Source organism: Heloderma suspectum, chromosome 3 (genome assembly GCF_057233095.1).
Source record: "Heloderma suspectum isolate Gila_16-S chromosome 3, 16-S_ref, whole genome shotgun sequence".
Taxonomy (NCBI): Eukaryota; Metazoa; Chordata; class Lepidosauria; order Squamata; family Helodermatidae; genus Heloderma; species Heloderma suspectum.
The window spans coordinates 325,049,322-325,071,097 of NC_139460.1; the positions used below are offsets into that span (position 1 = coordinate 325,049,322).

The following is a 21,776-nucleotide window of genomic DNA, read 5'->3' on the forward strand; positions in this document are numbered from 1 at the left end:
CATTAGCACAAATCTTTTTTCAATCCCACTTTTTCCCCACTATAATCCCCCGCCCCCAATACAATCGTTGAAGACAGTTACAGTACTTCAACTTAGCATGTATATAGTGTAGCTATACTTGCTAAAGCGCCTGGCCAGAACCTATTCCAATAATTGATAAATGGTATCTAATATTTTTGGGAAGTGTGGATGGAGTTCATTTTTCCTTCCCACAGCAACATATAACTTGTTGTTTTATTCATCACCATGGCAGTCCAAATCTTCTTTTTCCATTGTACCAGAAGAGATGGCATGCGCACTGATTGCCAAGCTTTTGCTAAAAGGATCCTTGCAGCTATAAACATATAACCATGGTGATTGTTAACACAGAGAGACAAGGGAGAGTGTAACCCTGCTGATTCTCTTTGAGCTCTCAGTGGCTTTAGATACTATCAACCATGGTGTCCATCTGCAGCAACTGTCGGAGTTGGGGGCACCACATTGCACTGGTTTCATTCCTAGTTGGACGAATGGCTCCAGAAGGTGATGGGGGGGGGGGAGACAGTCCTTGGCCACATGGATTCTCCAGCATGGGGCTACTCAGGTGTCAGTTCTGTCCCCCTTGCTATTTAACATCTAGATGAAACAGCTGAGTGGGGTCATCAGGGGTTTTGAAGTGTGTTGTCGTCAGTATGCTGATGACACACTGGTCTATCTCTCCTTTTCATCTTCATCAAGTGAGGCTGTGGATGTGCTAGATCAGTGCCTGGCTGCAACAACAGACTGGATGATGGCTAATAAACTGAAGGTCAATCCAGACAAGACTGAGATGCTGTTAGTGGGCAGTCCTTCTGACTGGATGAAGGGTGCTCAACCTGTTCTGGATGGCGTTGCACTCGAAGGAGCAGGTTCATAGCTTGGGGGTTCTCCTGGAGCCATCACTGTCATTTGAGGCTCAGGTGGCCTCAATGGCATGGAGTGCCTTTTACCAGCTTTGTCTGGTGGCCCAGCTATGCCCCTATCTGGACAGAGGTAATCTGGCTTCAGTACTTTATACTCTGATATCCTCCAACTTAGATTGCTCTGTGTGGGGCTGCCTTTGAAGACAGTTCAGAAGCTACAGCTTGTACAAAATGCAGCAGCAAGACTGATAGCATGGAACAGAAGGTCTGAACACATAACACCAATTCTGGCCCGCTTGCACCGGCTGCCTGTACATTTTCGAGCCCAATTCAAGGTACTACCTTTGACCTATGATGTCAGGGTCACTGAGCCCATAGAATCCCAGAGTAGTTCTGATTCTGAGGAAGAGCAGTCGCTCCTGGGAGAGCAGCGCGCTCCTCTTTCCCAGGGCCCACAGCTGACGGAGATTCCTCCCACCAGCATTCCTAGATTAGAAAGCAGTCCAGGGAGTGACCAAGCACAGATAGCAGACTTGGTGGATGTGCGACGCAGACACAGAGAGCGGCGCCAGATGGAGGGTGCGGAAAGGAGGCGTAGTGCCCGCTTGGCGCGCAAACAAAGGCTGTGCCCAGAGGATCCAAGGGAAAAGGGGAGGGACTAAGTTCAGGGGTCTGCCAGTAATTCCCTTTCAAACAGGGAACAACTGTTTCAACTTAGGGCATAGGTACTCTGCTGCTCAGATCTAGTTGCTACCTGTAGAGTTGTTAAGTTGTAAAAGAAGAATAAAGCTTTGAAAGGTCTGTGTCTGGACTTGTCTGTGTCTGTGTCTGTGTCTGGACTTTGTCTGTGTCTGGACTTGGCTACTGGATTAGACTGAGAGAGGCCTCCAAGGAGCCCTTGACATATACAGAGGTTCAGAGGATGGCAACAAGGGAGAGGGCCTTCTCAGTGGTGGGCCCCCAATTGTGGAATGCTCTCCCCAGTGAGGTCTACCTGTGGCCAACATTGCTATCTTTTTGGCAACAGGTTAAGATGTTCCGCTACTCCCAGGCATTTGACAACATATGATAAACTTTTTTCACGGGTCCTGGGATTTTTATTGTTGATTTTATAGAATTGTTTTTATTATGTTATTGTATTATATTTTAGGGTTTTAATCTCTGTAAACCACCCAGAGAGCTTTGGCTATAGGTCGATATAGAAATGTTGTTGTTATTATTATTAATATCCTGCCTTTTTCCCAATACTGGGACTCAAGGCGGCCATGTAAGAGATGAAACGAAATGAATAGGGGTAGACGTAACACTGCTACAGAAAAGGAATGAAGGAGGGTAATTCACATGTGTGAGAAAAAGAGTGAGAAACTTCACACTGAAGCACTTCTGATCTCCTAACCATGGTTAGGAGTTCAGGATCACTATTTATGCACTGCGCTCAAGTGTATACATAATGTTGTAATACAATACATGCAAAAGATTCTGTGCTATGAATGCAATACTGTGTGACCACTAGGGATGGATGGACTCACCTGTGCCCACCAAGCATGGGTGCTTGCTGAGTCCCCAGTGTCGCCTGTCCCCACTCGCTGGGCGGGGCAAGCCCCTTTACACCTCTAATGTTGCAGAGATGGCCTTGTACAGCTGCCATTGTGCACAACATTAAATTTACGAGGATTATGAAGCCTCCATCTTGTATAAAAATGGCAGCTCGCGGCAAGTGGCTGCAGGGCGCTCCCAGACCACACGGTGCTCGACGAGCATGCATGTGAGCATCCCCCAGCTCAGTGACTGGGCACAGGGAAGTCCACTGGACTCCCAGACCCAGTCGGGTGCTCGCAACATCCCTAATGACCACAAAACTACAAAATAGAAACCATCGACATGTCCCACACTCCACAGCATGATTTATCCTGCAGATTTCTAGAACTCTGTGTATATGAAACAAAAGTACTCACCTATTATGATGCAAGTATCTCCTTGCATCTTCTGACCTATGAAATTCTCGGATGGATATTGATTTTACTGGAGAGCCCTTAAACAAAGGAAGAAATGGGATACAAAAATCAACATTTTTAGTTGAATGTTGTGAATGGCCAAACACTGTTTTCAGAATTAAGTCTGCTATCCTTGCCAACTGTGTTCAATAGCTACTGATCTTTAAAATATTAGATAAAAATAATGTGACCAAGAATAATACTTATAGATTTGAACCATTTGTCAGCATGCAGATAATGAACTGAAATTGCTGTATGTATATCAAATTAAAAAGAGGGCTGCCTACTGTGCTAAGTAGATAGTATCACCTACAGCCTTAAGAGGAAGAAATACATGTACAGATGCAAGTATTCAAGGCATTCTAGACACATAAATATATATTTAAAGAGTCCGGACAGTATAGTCTGATGTCTCTCCTCTCAGATTAAACAGCTACTATTCTTCAGCAATGCCAAGGAAGAAAAGCTAGACAAGAAGAAGGGTTAGGCTTTAAGAAAACTGGCTAATGGACATTCAATACTATTTGGTCCTTGGCAGTTTTATAAACTACAATGTTTTCTTGTACAGATGTTCACATTTCACCTGCCAGCTTCAGTTTACATGGGGTTTAAAAAGAGCTATGTTTTAACATTATTTTAAAATTTATTAACCACTGTTCTGTTACAATTATGAGGTACATTAACACTAATTAAAACAGAAGAAAACAAAAAGTTTCACTGGGCACTAAACACGTAACAGGCTTGGTAAGCCTCTTAGACCCTAGCTCAGACAAAACACTTAGCTATGGCCTTAGCATCAGTTAAGATTGGCCATAAGTCAGAATGTGCCCAAACTGAGTTTGCAAGCCATGGCTTGCACTAAACCGCAAACCATGGTTTAGTATTATGCTTGTGCTGAATTCTAAGGCGGAGGGATTCCGTAACAGCAGTGCCATCACTGAGATGGATCATTGTTAAACTAAGAGCTCTTTTAACTCCTTAAATAGACCAAACACCATAATTGATTTGTTCTTAGTTACTATTTTTTTAAAACAAAAAAACCCTGTTTTTTTTTAAATGGTTTAATTTTTAACGGTTAATTTTAAATGGTTTAATTTGTATAAACATCTACATTTATTACATTTATATCCTGCCTTTTCCTCCAAGGAGCCCTAGACAGCATACATGATCTTCCTCCTCTCCATTGCTCACAACAACCCTGTGAGGTAGATTAGGCTGAGAGTTTGTGACTGGCCCAAAGCCATCCAGTAAGCTTCATGGCCGAGTGGGAACTGAACCCGGGTCCCTCCAATGGCAGTTCAACACTCTAACCACTACACAACCCTGGCTCTCACCACATATTTCACTTTCATAAGGATTGGTGACCTCTTTCTGCCTAACTTTGAGTTTCTTAAAGGGAATTCTGTATTTCAGCAGACCATAGGTCTGTCCTTGAGGTATGCTTTGAGCAATGATGCCATCCTCTTGACTCATTACTGGGCTTGCAGAGCTAATACACAGTCACAGGAAATCTGAGCCTCCGCAATTTCAAGAATGGAAATTAGGGGAAATATAAAAGACCTTTTTAGCCAACCACTGAACAAGCAGTAATTAAGCTGACCCACAGACTTGGTGATATTATCCCACAGCACACAAAAGCAGCATATTCTGGCCCTGGGGAAACCCTGGTGCACTCAACTGGAAGATCAGCTGGGTAATTAAGGAGCAACAAGGCTCACTGCTGCTTCGCCTAAAGAGAATAATGGAAGCTATGTTGGGCCTTGAGTGAGTATGTGGGATATAAAGTGGAAGCGATTGCTGGGACACTGAAAGGCCTACCAGAAGAGAACAATAACCCAGCCAAAATAAGTTTCAGCCCATATCCACATTATAAGCCGTATATGAAGGCACAGATTGTAATCCGAGCACAGGACGCATGGCTTGTTAAGCAAAGCAGAAGACTATCCCATGCAGGCTGTCTGTGCCACATGGGATGCAACCCACTGTTCCAAGTCTCCTGTTACACTTATGCAAAACGGTTTAAGACTAGAGGCCATGGAGGAGCAAATGTATTACTTTAACATTTCCTAAATTTGATTTTAGGCTTATTAAGATCCCTTCCATTTCCTACAGTCCAGACGGTCACAACAGGGGGTAGTTTTCCTCTCAATCTGCCTGTAATAGTTTAAGAGGCCAGAAGCAATTTACCCCAACAATTAGTTACAAAGGAGATGCTTACAGAGTGCAAAAATGAAACAAGGAGTCAATATTAAGTTGCACAGTGTCATTAAGTCCTCTTCCAAAGATTGCAAATGCACTCCCAAATCAGTCACCTTATTAAGTATGGAAGCTTTAAGCAAAGCAAACACTCCAATGTTCAGACAGCATTTTGATAGCTCTCTTTCTCCCCTATACTATCTTTAGGTTTTACGGTGCATTACCACATAAGATTAGAAACAAACACCAAAAGGTATGTTGGCATGATCTCACAAACACAAAAAATCCATCAAAATCCAGAACTGCCCCGTGCCAGCTTATATTAGTGGCATCCATTAAACATAAGAACATATGAAGAGCCATGTTGGATCAGACCAAGGGTCCATCTAGTCCAACATTCTGTTAGCGCAGTGGGCAAGCAGCTGTCGACCAGGAACCTACAAGCAGGACATGAGTACAAGAGCGCCCTGCTGCCCATGCTCCCCAGCAACTGGTGTACACAGGCTCACTGCCTCTGGTACTGAGAAACAAGAAAGCCCAAATGGAGGCTCTTACAAGCACATGTCTTGTTCGAGGAACAGTCAAAAAAGCCTTTTAATGTGTCTTTCCCATTCACAGGTGGTACATAAAAGGCACAGTCAAGGGAACATTCTTGTGGAGTCTTCAAAACTGCAATGACCCACACACTTCATGTCAAATGCACAGCAATCAGCCTGAGCCTGTAGCTGCCTGTAAAGCGTTGCCATTTGGCTGGTTCCATCCAGCTCCTCTAAATAAAATGTGAAGCAGCCACTCCACAGTTCCTTGAATGCACACTAAGTGGCAAACAAGGGGTACTTCTACAGACATATCCAAAGGCCTGTTGACACTGATTCAGGATTATTGCTGAGTGTGCTAGAATGGACCATCAAGTACCTCTCAGAGTTCCTGCTCAACTGGCCCTATAGCAGCTGCTCAACATCCCGCCAGTCCCCCTGAGACTCCAAAGCCATTGTATATCAAGGAGCAGGCCTTCCCAAAATGGCTATGCTCATTTCATTTTGTGACATAAAAGCTGTGTGTAATGTTTAAGTACTAGAAAGTTCTTAAACACCGTAACAGGAGAACAATAAGAATCTAGTTCTGTTATCTGGACCTAATTTGTTACTGTAAAATTATGCACCTAATTATATGAAATCAAGAACAAGACATCCCTCTTCTTCTAATTCTGGGGAAGGGATGTTTTCTTCAGTCTGACCTGAGAAGTAATTTGAGAATCTAAAGTGAGAATGTGGGTACAACGATATTAGCCTGGATGTCTAAACTGTAGCCTTTCAGTTCAAATACCACAGGGCAGATTTAAAACAGCACAGTTCTTAAGGATACAAGCAGTACATTGTTCAAGCTTATATTCCAAGAATAAGCCCCCAAACTGGTTGAATGTCTTATTTCTTAGAAAGACAGAAAGGCCATATCTTACAGATGCTTGACCTTTCCCTCTTCCCTTGGGCGTTAGAAATTGCCATGATAGTGTACTGGGTGGGGTTGTGCTAAAGGGCTATGGCTTAAATCCAACATATCGTTATCAGAAGAAATGGCTGCACCAGAGGAGCTCCGCTGCCTTTTCCCGTCATGCAAGTGCTAGCGGATTACTTTGTAAAACTAAGAGCTGCAAGCAGTTGCCAAGTGGAACCTTAGCTGGGTTCTCCCCTTGCACATAGTTCAGAACTTGGTTTCCTTCAGTGCAACCTCATTTGCACTACTGGAATGAAACTATGGGATACAACCCCAAGAAACCTCTCGCTCTCTGAGGCTTGGCGGATGGCCTGTCTGGGTTTACAGTCTGTGTCCAATTGCTAATGTGACAATATCTGACAGACTAAAACAGAGGATGCAAAAATATAATGACTAAAAGCAAACCCTTAAAAACAAGTAAGAATGGATTAGATATATACAATAAAGAGACAAAAAAACCCTGTATACATTTATATGATAGCCAAGTACCATATATAAAGAATAATGGTTGACAAAACCATCCAAACACCTCTGAAAAAGGCCCCTTTTTTTAGTCTTTTGAATGTTTGTGGCAAACTAATTTGGATTTGATGCAGTGTGGGAAACTGATTGATGTCTGAAGGGACTGGGCTGCAAAACTCACAATTCTTGTTTTATTCATGGTTACCTTACTAAGGCAATGAATAATTTGATACTCTAAGCAGGTTCTCATTACCACAGAATTGTACAGTGGCACACCCACTTCACATTTAATGTGAACAGTTGTGACTATACACATTCCAAGTACCATGAGCCATTTCACAAGAAAATGCAAATATTATGAAAGACATTAAATAGCATGCTGTATTCTCCAGCACTTACTCTATCAGGCATGAATTCTCTCCAAGAGCTTTAACAAACATTAAGGGTTACACCAGCACCAGTGTTAAGCATGGTTTGCTCTTAGTCAGGAACTGAAACATGGTTAACACTGGGGCAGACATAATACTTATCACAGTTAATGGCGGGAGAAGGGCAAGGGGGGGCTTCACACGCAAGACTGGTTAGGGCATGTGATCCATCCACCACTGTTAGGCGACTGGGGATATTACATCTGCAGCGACTCAAGGTGGCTCTAAGATTACAGATACCATTGCATCCAAGCCATATTGTGTGAAACTGAAGGCCAATTAAAAACAATTTGAAAGATTGTGATGTTAAGTATTAAGCTAAGCCACAAAAAGAAACTAACAATGTTGTTTGATATTTGTCAAAATATGATATATTTCCAAAAGTATGATCAATTGAAATTAGATGGTTTTGAGATTATCCAAGGGAAAGGAGGCATTATCAAATGGAGGGTAGCTACCAATATTGCCTCAACATATTTTCACTTTACAGATTCTGAACCCAGCTTATTTGTTGATTAGACAACTCTGGGCATAGCACCAGGAAAATATGGGAGAGGGCAGTCTCTCAGAGCCAGTATCACTTATAGCTCTATTACACTCAAAACCAGCATCATGAATTGTGCCTGAAGGACTACAAGAGGCCAGGCCACACGGAGCCATGTCTTATGATCCAAGTATAGCACTGGGGCTACTCAAAAAACTAGTTGACTAAGTAGAGCTCAAAGTCAACTAATAAAAACCACTACAGACAAGAAACATCAACGCAAAGAAAAAGAATTTCACAGGGGCGCACATACACACGCAGCCAATTGAAAAGGAAGCACCACCTCATGAGATATTCGCCGTTGTTCAATATACGCCACGAACTGTGAGCTGAGGCTGTCTGGCTCCATGCACTTGGGCTGCCTCACCTCTTCCTCCTCCTCTTCAGTGACACAGCTGTCAATGAAGTCGATCTGATCCAGATCATGTTCCACTTGACATATGCAAAGAAAAGGGCTGTGATTAGATAAATAGCAGGGGGGTGGGGAGAGCAGCAACAGAAGTCACGCTGCAGCCTCTGTCTCGGCAAGTACGTTTTTCCTCACAGGAGCAAAACCTAATTCAAGATCTAGCTGAGAAATGTCTTGTTGCAGACTGGCTTACGCAACCAATGAGAAAAATATCCGCCTTTATAAAAAGGGCTGACTGAGAGATTTCCAACAATTAAACCTTAAACAAAAGGCAATTTCATACTTCCAAATACATTACAAAGTAAAATCCTACCATACTGGAGTTTTATTAGCCACCAAAGTAACCAGAACTGAATGGATTACAACAATTCACTTAGGTAGTGCCCATTACGCTGAAAGACACCTTGCAGCATACCTGCTTTGAATTATCAATCAGTCATGAGTAACAAGGTTAGTCTCTCAGGGCCACTTTTAATGTTATATTTTGCAGAGGCAGATTGATCTGACTGTTTTCTATGTGTCCAGAAGGGTACTTTGGATTACACTTCTTTCTGGCTTCTACTCCACCTGTGAACTCAGAAACCTCTCTATCAGTTTTGTGAATTGGTGAGTGAGTCAGACATACACATTAAGACACACAAAGATACTAGATCGACCAACTGGATCTGCAAATAACTTGTGGGAATGGCCTTTGGCATGTAGGTTTCTTAAGCAAATATCAAAGACGATTCTTGCATTTAAGTTCTTTACAACTCTATTTTCTGTTTGCTAATTTCAAATATGAAATGGAGGAAGAAAAATGTTAAGACAAGGGGTACAAATATTGAAAAGAAAGAAACATGAGAGAAAATACACATTCAAAAGTGTATTAAAACTAGAACAAGAGCATAAAGAACAGAAGAGACAGCTTTCCTTGATCCTCCTACTCATTATCTTAACTGAGGCATTCTTTATTCATCACTGCTCCTATAAATCTAGTAAGGCTTTGACATTTTTGTGTCGCAACAAACTTTATGAAAATACTGCATTTAATCCAGTAACCAGAATGCCTTAGGGATTCCCATGCTTTCAGAGTTGTGGACAGAGCCATTAGGGCCATTCACATGTAATGGTGACAAATCATAGGTCAATTTGGGTAATCAACCCACGATTTGCTGTGGCATGTGCTGCATGCATTCTGTTGCCATTTTGCATATGCAAACTCCAATCAGAAGTTGCTACATGACGTCCAAACCTGGATACTATTGGTTAATCATGGGTTAAGCAACCCATAGTTAACCTAACTAATAATTGTCTGTGGTTAGCTTTTGGGCTAACTTCGGGTTGTTTAACCCCTAAACAACCCAGAGTTTCCAGGTTCAGCTGTCACATTCCTGGGTTGTTCATGGAAATCAGAAATGACTCGTGTGCTCCGCTCATCCCCATAATTCCTGGGTTCCGCAACCCCATTCCTGTGAACCGGGTCAAAGTGGAGGAGAGCAGGGAGTTTGAAAAAGGTGCTATGCTAGACACAAGTGAAACTCAAATATACTCGATTTCCCTCAGTTAAAAGCCACTATTCCAATCTGTTTCCTAGTCCAAAAGTTCTCAAAGTTTATAGCTTCTTAAGGTAATAGTGAAAATATACCAACATGTTTTGAGAGAGAAGGAGGAGACTGAGGCCCAGACTGTTTAATTCATGTAGCAAACTTTGACAGAAAAATTTAGATGTGGCTCTGCCCATCATTTTCCCAGTAGTAACGTATGGCTGTGAGAGCTGGACTATACGGAAGGCTGAGCACTGAAGAATTGATGCTTTCGAACTGTGGTGCTGGAGAAGACTCTTACGAGTCCCCTGGACTGCAAGGTCAAACCAGTCAATCCTAAAGGAAATCAACCCTGACTGCTCATTGGAAGGACAGATACTGAAGCTGAAGATCAAATATTTTGGCCACCTAATGCGAAGAGAAAACTCTCTGGAAAAGACCCTGATGCTGGGAAAGACTGAAGGCAAAAGGAGAAGGGGACGGCAGAGGATGAGATGGCTAGATAGCATCACTGATGCAATGAATATGGACTTGAGCACGCTCCGGGAGAGAGCGCAGGACAGGAAGGCCTGGCATGCTATGGTCCATGGGGTCACGAAGAGTCGGACATGACTGAACGACTGAACAACAACTGCCCATCATCTGAGAAATACGGATGGACATTAGTCTGATTAAATGTATATATACCTCTTGGACAGTCTTTCTACTACAGTCATTCCCACATTTGTGCACCAAGGGAGCAACTAAATACACATTAAGAAAAAAAGCTGTCAAATGAGTGCTATTTACCTCCACCATTGGTGACAACTGTGCTTCCTTTGTGGTCCTGGTACTGACTCTCTCTTCTCAGTCTCTGTTCTTTTGTGATTTCTGCCACCCGCAGAGGAAGATCAGAAAATTCATCTGTAGGCTTCATTAAAAAATAAACAGATGATCAAGAAACATATTTGCTGCCTCACATGCTCTCTTCTGCACCCCAATACCTTCACATAAAGAGCTCCTTCCTCAAGTCACTAGAGAGGTTTAAAACATACATAAGACAAAAACAGTGTATATGCAACATTTATTAGATGTCTTGAATTTATGTTGTCTTTTCCCCTTTGCTAACATTCATTGCTAAGGAACAGCTTGACTGTGTGTCTTTGGGCACACCCTGCCTCACAAATTAAGCACACTAAGGGACAGTTTTGAAACTGGTTGAAGGCATTCCAGCAGAAAGTTCTCATATAAACTAAGCACAATCATTCCTTTCTATGCATTTGCATAGCTGGACAGCACTAGATCCTCATCCAGTGTTCCAAAGCTGGCAACAGCTTCTGAAAACAGAATTCCATGCTCTCAAATGACTGAACTTACCTCTTCCAAACTCCAACAATTATAGTACCAAACTTTAGTGCCAGGTCTGGAACACAAAATTATGTCCTAAAATTTCCTAAGCAACATATGGGTATTGGGCTAGGAAATAAGACTGAGGAGCATAGCTCAGGTTCCCCAAAGCCAGTCAGTAGTATCTGGTTGCCAAGAGGAACACATAGGAGCAATTTTAAATGGTAAAATGATCCAACGATGTTTTTGCTGCAAGGAAATTAACATGGACATGTCCCTGGATTAAATGTGCCTGATTATTACACTCTGGTGTGTGTAGTAATATGCTATTATATAGTTCTATGTTTTGAGAAATGGACAAATGATTAAAAGAATTCTCTCAGCATAGAGTTTTAAAAATCCTTTGGAAGCACTATGAGCTACAGCCCATAGAAATATTCCAGGTGTATTATCCTGGTTTGTTAACAGACTATAAGCCAGAGTTCCCCATTCCAGACATAATGGGGAACTCTGACTTAAGGCAAGCCAGTATCTCCATGTTGAAACCAATGCGTGATGGAAGGAGTACGTGGCCATGGCTTCATCAACCATAATTTATTAAGCTGAACATATAAACATGACCGGTCACATAAAGGGCATTGGTTTGGTCATTTTCAGAACCCTCAAGTTACGAGAAGAACTATAAGATGTTCAACTCAGCCTCTGTACACTTCACATCTATTGAAAGGGAATCACTTGAATGATCTGTGAAGACCCAATATGGCCACTCACTCTTTTTCTTTTCTGCAAATTCCTTTAATGTCTACAACAGTTTCATTTCAAGGAAAATGTATTTGTCTCTGTGTTATTTGAAGTTAAAGTGTTTTCAAATAAGAAGTAGCACAAGGAACATTGCTTACAAGTCCTTCCCTGACTTGAGGTTATCAGATTATTTTCAGTCTGAGATGTGGAAATGACCTCTTGGCCTCTATCCTTAGGCCAACTACAAAATAAGCTGTTTCAAGATTACAGCCCTTTGGGTTTTAGCTGCTAAATCTTCTACTGCTGTTCTGTCTTGTTTTTTCCTTTTCATATATGCTACAATTATCCCCCAAACAAAAGCAAACCAAGCACACTTACTTCATTTCCTGACCACCTTTTGTCTCCGCTGTCCACACTATTGAAGCCAGAATCCAGTGCTCCATATGGTCGGCTGGAATACAGCTCCTCATGACTGTCGAGCAGATAAAGTTTTAGTTAATGTACAATAAAAGTAAATGAGAACTTCTTTGGGAAGATTAGACACCAAATAACACCAGGGGACATATTCAACCTGTCAGTCATAGTGCATTTTCCATGCATAATGTCATCCTCCTAAAGAGACCCCATTCTTCTTTCTGCTAGCCAAGTGTTTGCACATCCAGACAGTTGCCTTGGCCTGAAAAGCATTCAAACACTACCAATGTATGCAAGTGCTATGGAACAGTACAACATGCCATTTCAGCCAGTGTAACTCTTTAGCAGGCCAAGGTCTCCCAGCCACCGCCACATCTTGGGTACTCCTTTTTCCAAGTCAACGTGTCATTTTCATCTTTGCCTATCTTAAAACAAGAGACATGTTCTTCAGGAAGGGACCACCTTGTCATTCACTTGGCACACTTTGGGGACTAAAACCCAAAGAGTAGCACCCCTTTAAAATCTATCGTGGGCTTCTTGGAAGAGAAGAACAAAGTGGAATATAAGTGAAATTCACAGATAAAAGGCTCTGGCCAGGAAAAACAACTACATCTACTCCAATGTTTTTCCCTTCTCTCAGAAGAAATTATACACCAGCAAGCAGCTTGATTATACATACATATACATATATATGGGTGTGTGCATGCATGCATATGAGGGGAGAGAAAGGAAGACTCCCAATTTTGGGGACTGACAATTTCCCTACAGATTTTATCTTATATCAGTTAATTTCAGTTTCCTCAAAGTTTGTTTGTGAAGGGGGAGCAAGGGAATAATTTATTTTTTTGTGAAAAATCGCTCAGTTGGTTATTTATTGGAGTTTAAAACCTCTCCAATAGGGAAGTTTGCTTAAAGTACACCAATATTCCAAAATACATGTTGAATAATACATGTTTTTGGTTGAACGTTTAGTTAAAAAAATCTTCATACTATGCTTTGTCCCTTCAGAATGAGTATTTTTGAAAGGGTACTTGCCCCACCTCAAGAGACAAAATGTTTGCATTTCATATATTTACAATTTTTACCTACTAACAATAATAATGACAAGTTTCATTTTTCTAGTTTGTGTTGGAGATGGCTAGGATGCTGGGATACCATCATTTTCCTGTACTCTGAAGCTATTTATAAGGGATTCACAGCAACAACCAAGCATTAAGTGCTTTTTAGGCCACGTAAGATTATTTATTCATTTAAATTTCTGCATTGCCCTTCAGCCCAAGCAAGGTTAAAAAAAAACCCAGAACATGCTTACGCTCAGATTTGAGAAAGTTATGCTATACACCACTTCTATGTTATGCATTAAGAATCTATAATGTACTTCAAGCATGTTTTAAATGAGCCCCCAAGCAGGCTGAGTGTAGCTTTTATCCATTAAATTGACTACTTCAACGCCATCACTAGACACGGACATTACATATGTACTATTAGGAGTGGAGCGAGAGGATACAGAGCAGAGTGTGTGTGTATGCAGCAGTCTCTCTGTTCCAAATGTACACGGTGACTAGACAGCTCAATACTGTGGCCATCACAGACACTGTATATGGAAAGTGCCACAGACAGCAACAACCTAACAATGAGACTTGTCTGACCCACTGCAGATGGGCATTTAACAAAGAAGCAACTGTCCAACTAGCACTTGATACCGCAGGGAGATCTGCAGCAAGACAGCAATAATGTGCAAGTAGGAAATTTGGCAAACGGATGGCTCCACTCAGGCGCTGCTAATTGCAGGTCATTCCATGGCTGGTTGTCACTTGTTTTAAAAATCACTTTCTTGAGAAACAATGTATAATTCTAATACTTTACACAACGCCACTGAGAGCACTGCAGCCTAAGCAGAGCAGATCTCAACAAGAGATTATTACAGAAAGTGTGTTGCACACATCAGCACTGTACGCATTTCAAGTTAGAGACATTAAATGCACCAGGTTCTTATTAATTTGAATTTCTATTGTGGCACTCCTCAAACTTCTGAATGTGTCTGCGGTGCTAAGGGCATGCTAGCTTAGTGGTGGTGCTCAGGATGACAGAGCAGAACATGTGCAACTGTTACTAGAGGGATTCTCTGTGAAATCGCGCAAGCAGAGCTGCATGTACTCTGCAGCTGCACCATGCAAGTGCTGAAGGAACACAGGGTTCATCATTCTGAGAATCTCCACTTCTATTTTGAAACAGTCATTGCCAAATACCTGCAAAGATAAACTTGAAAGCAAGTGGGCAATGCCTGGTGAAGTGTCAGAAGCCTAAATTCCTCTAGGGTGGGTGGGTGGCACAGTGAATGCAATTTCTAGTAGTCACAGGGCAGTTCTTCAGTACCCTGCATAGCTCCTCACCTTCCCATGATATGAGTTGACATGAACATTTTCTCTGTGGTATTTAATCTGTGAGGGCTGTTTCAAACATACACGTCCAATCACTTCACGTTGCAAATATTGTGCAGTCAGCCTTGTAGGTCTCTACCTGTTTCTATCTCATACCATCACATTAACATTAGTGTGCCCAGAGCCAAATTTGTACTGTGCCTTCTCAAATCAACTCTTCTCACTATTCGCAATTGTTTTTTGTTTTGTTGTTAGCTGCTTTGGCCTTCCCTCAGGAAGGAAAAGCAGGATATAAACAATAAAGGAAAGGAAACATGTCTGCTGATTCTTCACAAGCTCAAGATTTGGAGGTGCCAGATGACTGAAGGAGAGCTAATGTTGTCCCTATCTTCAAAAAGGGTAAAAAGGAGGAACCCGGGAACTACAGACCAGTCTGTCTGACATTAATCCCTGGGAAAATTCTGGAGCAGATGATAAAGCAATCCATCTGGAAGCACCTTGAAAACAATGCAGTGATTACTCAAAGCCAACATGGATTTGTCAAGAACAAATCCTGCCAGATGAATCTGAACTCATTTTTTGATCAAGTAATCTCCCTTGTGGACCGTGGGAATGCTGGACATCATATACCTCGACTTCAGCAAAGCTTTCGACAAAGTGCCCCATGATATCCTGATGAGCAAACTAGTTCAAAGTGGGCTAGATGAAACAATGATCCGGTGGATCCACAGTCGGCTACAGGATCGGACTCAAAGAGTGCTCATCAATGGGACCTTCTCAGACTGGGGAGAGGTAACGAGTGGGGTACCGCAGGGCTCAGTCCTGGGCCCAGTGCTCTTCAACTTTTTTATTAATGACTTGGAGGAGGAGATGCAGGGAATGCTGATCAAATCTGCAGATGACACAAAATTGGGCGGGATAGCTAGTACTTTGGAAGACAGAAACAAAATTCAAAGTGATCTTGATAGACTGGAGTGCTGGGCAGAAAACAACAGGATGAAATTTAATAGGGATAAATGACAAGTTCTGCACCTAGGATAAAGAAACCAAACCACTGGGAGTCAGTGTAGTGTACTGGTGAGAGTGACGGACTGGGAGCCAGGAGAGCCGGGTTCTAGTCCCCACTTGGCCATGGAAGCTCACTGGGTGACTTTGGGCCAGTCACACAGGCTCAGCCCAACCTACCTCACAGGGTGGTTGTTGTGAGGATAAAATGGAGAGGAGGAGGATAATGTAAGCCACCTTGGGTTCTTTGCAAGAGGAAAAAAGGCGGGATAAAAATGCAATAAATAAATAAAATAAATAAATGCACAGTTACAAGATGGGGGATACATGGCTCAACAACACTACAAATGAGAAGGATCTTGGAATTGTTGTCGATCACAAGCAGAATATGGGCCAGCAATGTGATGTGGCTGCAAAAAAGGCAAATGCCATTTTGGGCTGCATTAATAGAAGCATAGCTTCCAAATCCTGGGAAGTACTAGTTCCCCTCTACTCAGCACTGGTTAGGCCTCATCTGGAGTACCGTGTCCAGTTCGGGGCACCACACTTTAAGAAGGATTCAGACAAACTGGAGAGGGTTCAGAGGAGGGCAACAAAGATGATCAGGTGACTGAAAACAAAGCCCTATGAAGAGAGACTGAAAGAACTGGGCATGTTTAGCCTTGAGAAGAGAAGGCTGAGGGGAGATAGGATAGTGCTCTTCAAGTACTTGAACAGTTGCCACACAGAGGAAGGCCAGGATCTCTTCTCAATCATCCCAGAATGCAGGACACGGAATCATGGGCTCAAGTTCCAGGAAGCCAGATTCCGCCTGAACATCAGGAAAAACTTCCTGACTGTTAGAGCAATACGACAATGGAACCAATTCCCAAGGGAGGTGGTGGGCTCTCCCACACTGGAGGCATTCAAGATGAGGCTGGACAGCCATCTGTCAGGGATGCTCTGACTTGGATTCCTGCACTGAGCAGTGGGTTGGCCTCGATGGCCTTGTAGGCCCCTTCCAACCCTACTATTCTATGATTCTATCTCAGTGACCCAGTTTGCACATCATGGGAACAAATCATGGGTTATTTAACCCATGATTTATGCACTGCCTCCAAGGCACTTCCAGTTTCTGTAAACAATCTGAGATCGGAAGTTGTGAGCATAACATGTGAAACTGGAATCAATGGGTTGTTTAGGGGCTAAACAAACCAGCAGTTAACCCATGGTTTGTTGTTGGGATAACAATTGGGTTGGTTTAGACCCGTCGGTCTGGGTTCGCATGTCATGCTCACAATATCTGATCAGGCCAATCACAGGTTTTTACAGAAAATGGAAGCAGTTTGCAATGCAGCGCACATCCCTGCCTGTAAATCATGGGTTGGTTAATTAACCGACAATTTGCCAATGAATGCCACCATGACATACAAACAGCCCAAGTCTTATCTTTGAGTCCTCTTTTGCATTCTTCGTACATATTAATTCCATTGCTTGTCTCATTTCTCTCCACTTTTTGCTACAATTCACTCTCCACTGCTACTACTAAATCATTTCCCAAACTCTCACTGCTTCCTGCATTGCCATGCATTCTATGTCAGTATTATCAAGGCCTTAATTTCTGTTCTCCACCCATCTGCTTGCATCATTTTATTTTTTTAGGGCACAATCCTAGGGGGATAGGTGGCCACCTCTGAACTCGAGGCGACCACCTATCCGATGCAGAGCAGGAGAAGCACAGAGGGGATCGTTCCCTCATGCTTCTCTTGCCCTGCATTTGCAGCTAGACAGCTGATTTTAGCTGTCTAGCCACAGGAAGGTGGAGCGGGGGAGCAGGCTGCCAGACAACACAGAGGATGTGTCATGCTGGCATTTCCGCCTTCCCCACCCCGTTTTGGCTGTTCCATGCTCCTCTTCTGAGTGGCCGTCTAGCTGCTGACTATTAATTAATTAAATTTCTTAATTGCCCATCTGGCCAGTCACCCAGCCACTCTAGCGGCCACAGGATTGCTCCCTCCATCTCTTTGACTCCATTACATTCCTCTTAATCCAATTCTTTGCATGTTCCCGCTATACATGTATTGTCTCCCTCTTTAAACCACCCACTTTTCTTCCTCTTACCCAAGCTGCCAATTAAGAACCTAAGAAGAACTGAGCTGGATCAGGCCAAACATCTATCTAGTCCAGCATTCTGTTCCCAAGATTGCTAAACAGAAGCCTGTGGAAGTCCTCAAGCAGGATATGACATATGAGTATGATAGCAACCTCCCGTTCCTGTTCCCCAGCAACTGGTATTGAGAGGTATACTGCCTCCAGTACTGGAGGTAGCATATAGCCATCCTGACTAGTAGCCACTGATATCCTTATCCTTCATGAATTCCTCTAATCCCCCTTTAAAGCCACCCAAATCGGTGGCCATCGCTACATCTTATGGTAGCAAATTCCATAATTTAACTCTGCACTGTGTGAAGAAGCAGAGTCTGTCCTGAATCTCCCACCAATCAGCTTCATGGGATATTCCCGGGCTCTAGTATTGGGAGAGAGCGAGAAAAATGCCTCCACTTTCTCCTGTTGTGTACTTTTCACTTACTCTTTCTTGCTTCTTTATCTTTTTGGGATCCTCTCCCTTCTCTGTGTGCCCTTTCCTCTATCCAGAACCTTCTTAAAATCTTACCTCTTATTTTGCATTCCCTCCTTGAACTGCTCTAATCAGACAACCATCAATTTCAATATCGGTTAAACATCTAAGTATATCCTTAGGCACTTCATAAATAAATAACAGTGTGAAGCATAATACATGACAAATGTGGTACCCTTAGATTTTTGTGTCTTGCATTTTGTATCTTGTCATTAGCATACCTCACCATCATTTTTATAACATATTTCATGTGGAAAGTGTCATGCAATCCCTAAACGAAACTTTGCTCTCTTTATACAGTTCCATTTTACTTTAGGTAAGGCTACCGAATAGTTTCCTAACCAATTATGACCAGCTATCCAAACTGATTTTAGTTCCATTGCTACCCACTGACTGTACTGCTCTGTTCTTCACCCTCCAGATACTCTCTGAGGCCTGTTATCTTGCTTCATTGATTCTGTTCTTTCAGCTCAACTTCTGAATGGAACTCAGCTGCCCCAAAGCACCTGTTATGCCTCTGTTCTGCCGGAAGATCCTACAAGCTGACTAATTATTCTCCAACTATTTCCAGTGGGTACCAGCACCTCAGTCTTAATGCCCACATCCCCCTTCCCCCCCCACACACACACCTGATGGTAGCCATTTTGGGAGATCACCCGTATTCAACTTTGAAAACAAACGATAGCTTTGAAATATCAAACCGGTAAAGGTATAGACAGAAGTCCAAATTATATTACAAACATTCTACTAAGATCAGTGTTGATTTTTCAGATGTATGACAGCCATACAATTTGCCTCTAGTCCAACCTGTGGCAAAAGCCAAGCGTCCCCTGTTGAGTCCTCTTACATAAGCTACATGTCCTGACTAGGGACAGCTAGTTTTCAGTCACAGGAAGCCCAGCAAGAAAGATGAGAACCAGAGACTGGCACAAGCACAGTTGCTGCAGGGCAGTGCTTCCTGCACTTCCCAGACTCAAGGCCAAGACCCCTTAGTGCTAGCCAGAACTCCTGCAGCAGCGAGTGCTGCATACTCATTCTGCCACCATCTCTTGATTCTTCTGCTAAGCAATCTAAAGCAGGAAAACTGCTGGTGCTTTGCCGGGCTTGACTGGAAAGGCTGCACTGGGCAGGAGGAGGCAGCACTACAGACGTTGCCGTATCACCCCCACCCCCAAACAAAGCTTAATTTGGCTCTCCTTTCCAGAGCACAAGGCCACAAGGATGCATTGCTAGGCTGCAGGGCATTCCACCCTCTTTTGAGGGGTCCAGAGATTATGTCTGGGCTTAGTAGCCAAAAGTTGTTTACACTAGCCAGGAAGCAAACGATAAAAGTGCCTTGGAACATATGCAGTGTGCCTTTCCCTTCCCACCCATCGAGCGGCAGCTGCCCTTCCCAAAGAATTAAGGAGAAGGGCTAGCAGCGCAGATGGCATTGTTCCTGCATGCCTGAGTTCCTTGCAGGTATCTTTCTGAAAATTAAACATCGCCCCCTCTTCCTTAGCAAGCCCCATCAAGCATCTGCTTTCAAATCAAGAGATGTAAAAGGGAACTTTGATATTACCCAGTCAGTCAATTTACAGAGCAAACCTTCCTTGTGCTTAAAAAAAAAAACAAATCTACCTGCAGCTGGAATGAGCTTTTTGACCAGGGGATATTTGGAAGGAATATATTTTCAGGGTGAGGGGTGGAGGCTGGGCTTCAAAAAGTTCTTTAGCTGCTTTGAGTTCCAGGATAAGGATAGTGCTAGGGGAGGGCGGCATAAGAAATTGCATAGGGGAAGCAGTTTTGCATATGGAGAAGGAAAGAAAGGAACTGAGCAGCACCAGAGAGAAACTGAAAATGGTGCAACCATGGCTTCACCCTTTCAACCCACCAATTAGATCTGCAGTATTCCCAGAAATGGAAGGAAGGGAAAGGGAAGAAAGCCTTGCAGATGCCATTCAGAACACAAACTCTCTTCCAAAACTCTACTCCACGTTTTTCTGGCACCCTAATTTAGCTACTATAATATAACTTCCTTCCCTGGCCATTTTAGCTCACCAAGTTCAAAGACTTCCTTGCCCCTGTTGGTCAGTAGGTTTGTTGAAGGCTGCCCCTCCCCACAGACCAGACAAGGAACTCTCAAGTTCCCCTTTTCATTTAGACTCAGGCACAACCGCACTAGCTTGCTTGTTTTATTTATGGTTCTCCAACTTGTATTTCATTAACTTCAGTCTTAAACTGCCTGTAGTTCAGCAATGCTTTGCAGACCGCTGCATATGTATTCCCTTCCCTTTTAGCCACTTTGCATCATTTGGCACTGTATAATCTAAACACAAACTGCACTCCTAGCGCCCATCATCTTAATTTAGCAACTCATGTTGCGGCTGACTGCTCAGAGATGTATGTTACTGGGCTAAGCCAAAAGGAAAGCCTGCCAAGAACAACACAGCTTGATGATGGGAAAGGAGATCAGCATTTACACCTGTGGTTAGACCAGAGAAGTTATACAAAAGGTTAAAAACACAGAGCAACATTATCTGGTGATTCCACACACACACACCCACCCACACCCCACATCAGTGTCTATTTAGGGAAAACAAAGGGCTAACAATTTTCCAAACATGCCTTAAAATATAGTTAATTTGAGCTCTATGCACACTCACCAAGAGCCAAACCCCATTGGCCGCCTGTCATAATCTGGAAGATCTGGTGCTACCTTGCATGCTTCCATATTCAAATACTTAAATATATGGACTTTTCCTTTTATGCATATCTGAAAGAAAAAAAGGGAAGCTATCAAAGAACATCTGAGAGAGATACAGGATCAATTACTATCTGCTGTGCCTTACAAATGACCATGTGTTAGATTTATATCTTTATAGTTTAATAATGAAAAACAAAACAACCCTGCCCCCCCAAAACCACCACCACCACCACCACCACCACCAATTACCAGAACAAAAGAATGTTTTTCTTGAGATCCACAGTTAAGCTGCTCTGAGTTCTTCAGAGGAAGAACAGTATAAAAGTGTTATAGCCAAATATTATATACTTGTAATTATTTTAAAATCTAGCATTTGTATTCCATTTTTTCTTGTCTAAAAAACACCAATGAGGTTAATGAAACTAAAAATTACCGTACAGATAAAACCAAAAATTCAGTAGTAACACCTCATGTCCAAAATCTAACTGACTGTTGGTTTTAACAATAAAGTTTTTACTCTTTCATTTGACTGCAGCATCAGGTTCTGGCAGGCTTATCTGGGGAAGGAATTTCATAAAACTGAGGTCTTACCAGTTTAATACAATGAAATGAGAGCGCACTGGGGAGGTGGAAGGCAGACATTCTCTAAGTCTAAAAGATTCACATTCTCTC

The 21,776-nt window shown here is 42.6% G+C and overlaps 1 protein-coding gene across 5 annotated transcripts in view; it reads right to left on the reverse strand.

The window, feature by feature from the left end:
- The window catches only part of LRCH3 (leucine rich repeats and calponin homology domain containing 3), a 134,186-nt gene that overhangs the window by 50,053 nt on the left and 62,357 nt on the right, over positions 1-21,776 (reverse strand). For 4 of the 5 annotated variants that reach the window (XM_084847740.1, XM_084847742.1, XM_084847739.1 and 1 more), the window contains exons 6-10: positions 21,064-21,173; positions 12,380-12,473; positions 10,724-10,844; positions 8,283-8,431; positions 2,837-2,913 (exon numbers count right to left, since the gene is read on the reverse strand). In XM_084847740.1, the coding sequence (XP_084703866.1) occupies positions 2,837-2,913; positions 8,283-8,431; positions 10,724-10,844; positions 12,380-12,473; positions 21,064-21,173 (551 nt within the window). The remainder of the gene's footprint in view (positions 1-2,836; positions 2,914-8,282; positions 8,432-10,723; positions 10,845-12,379; positions 12,474-21,063; positions 21,174-21,776) is intronic. The other variant, XM_084847741.1, reaches the window with a different exon arrangement.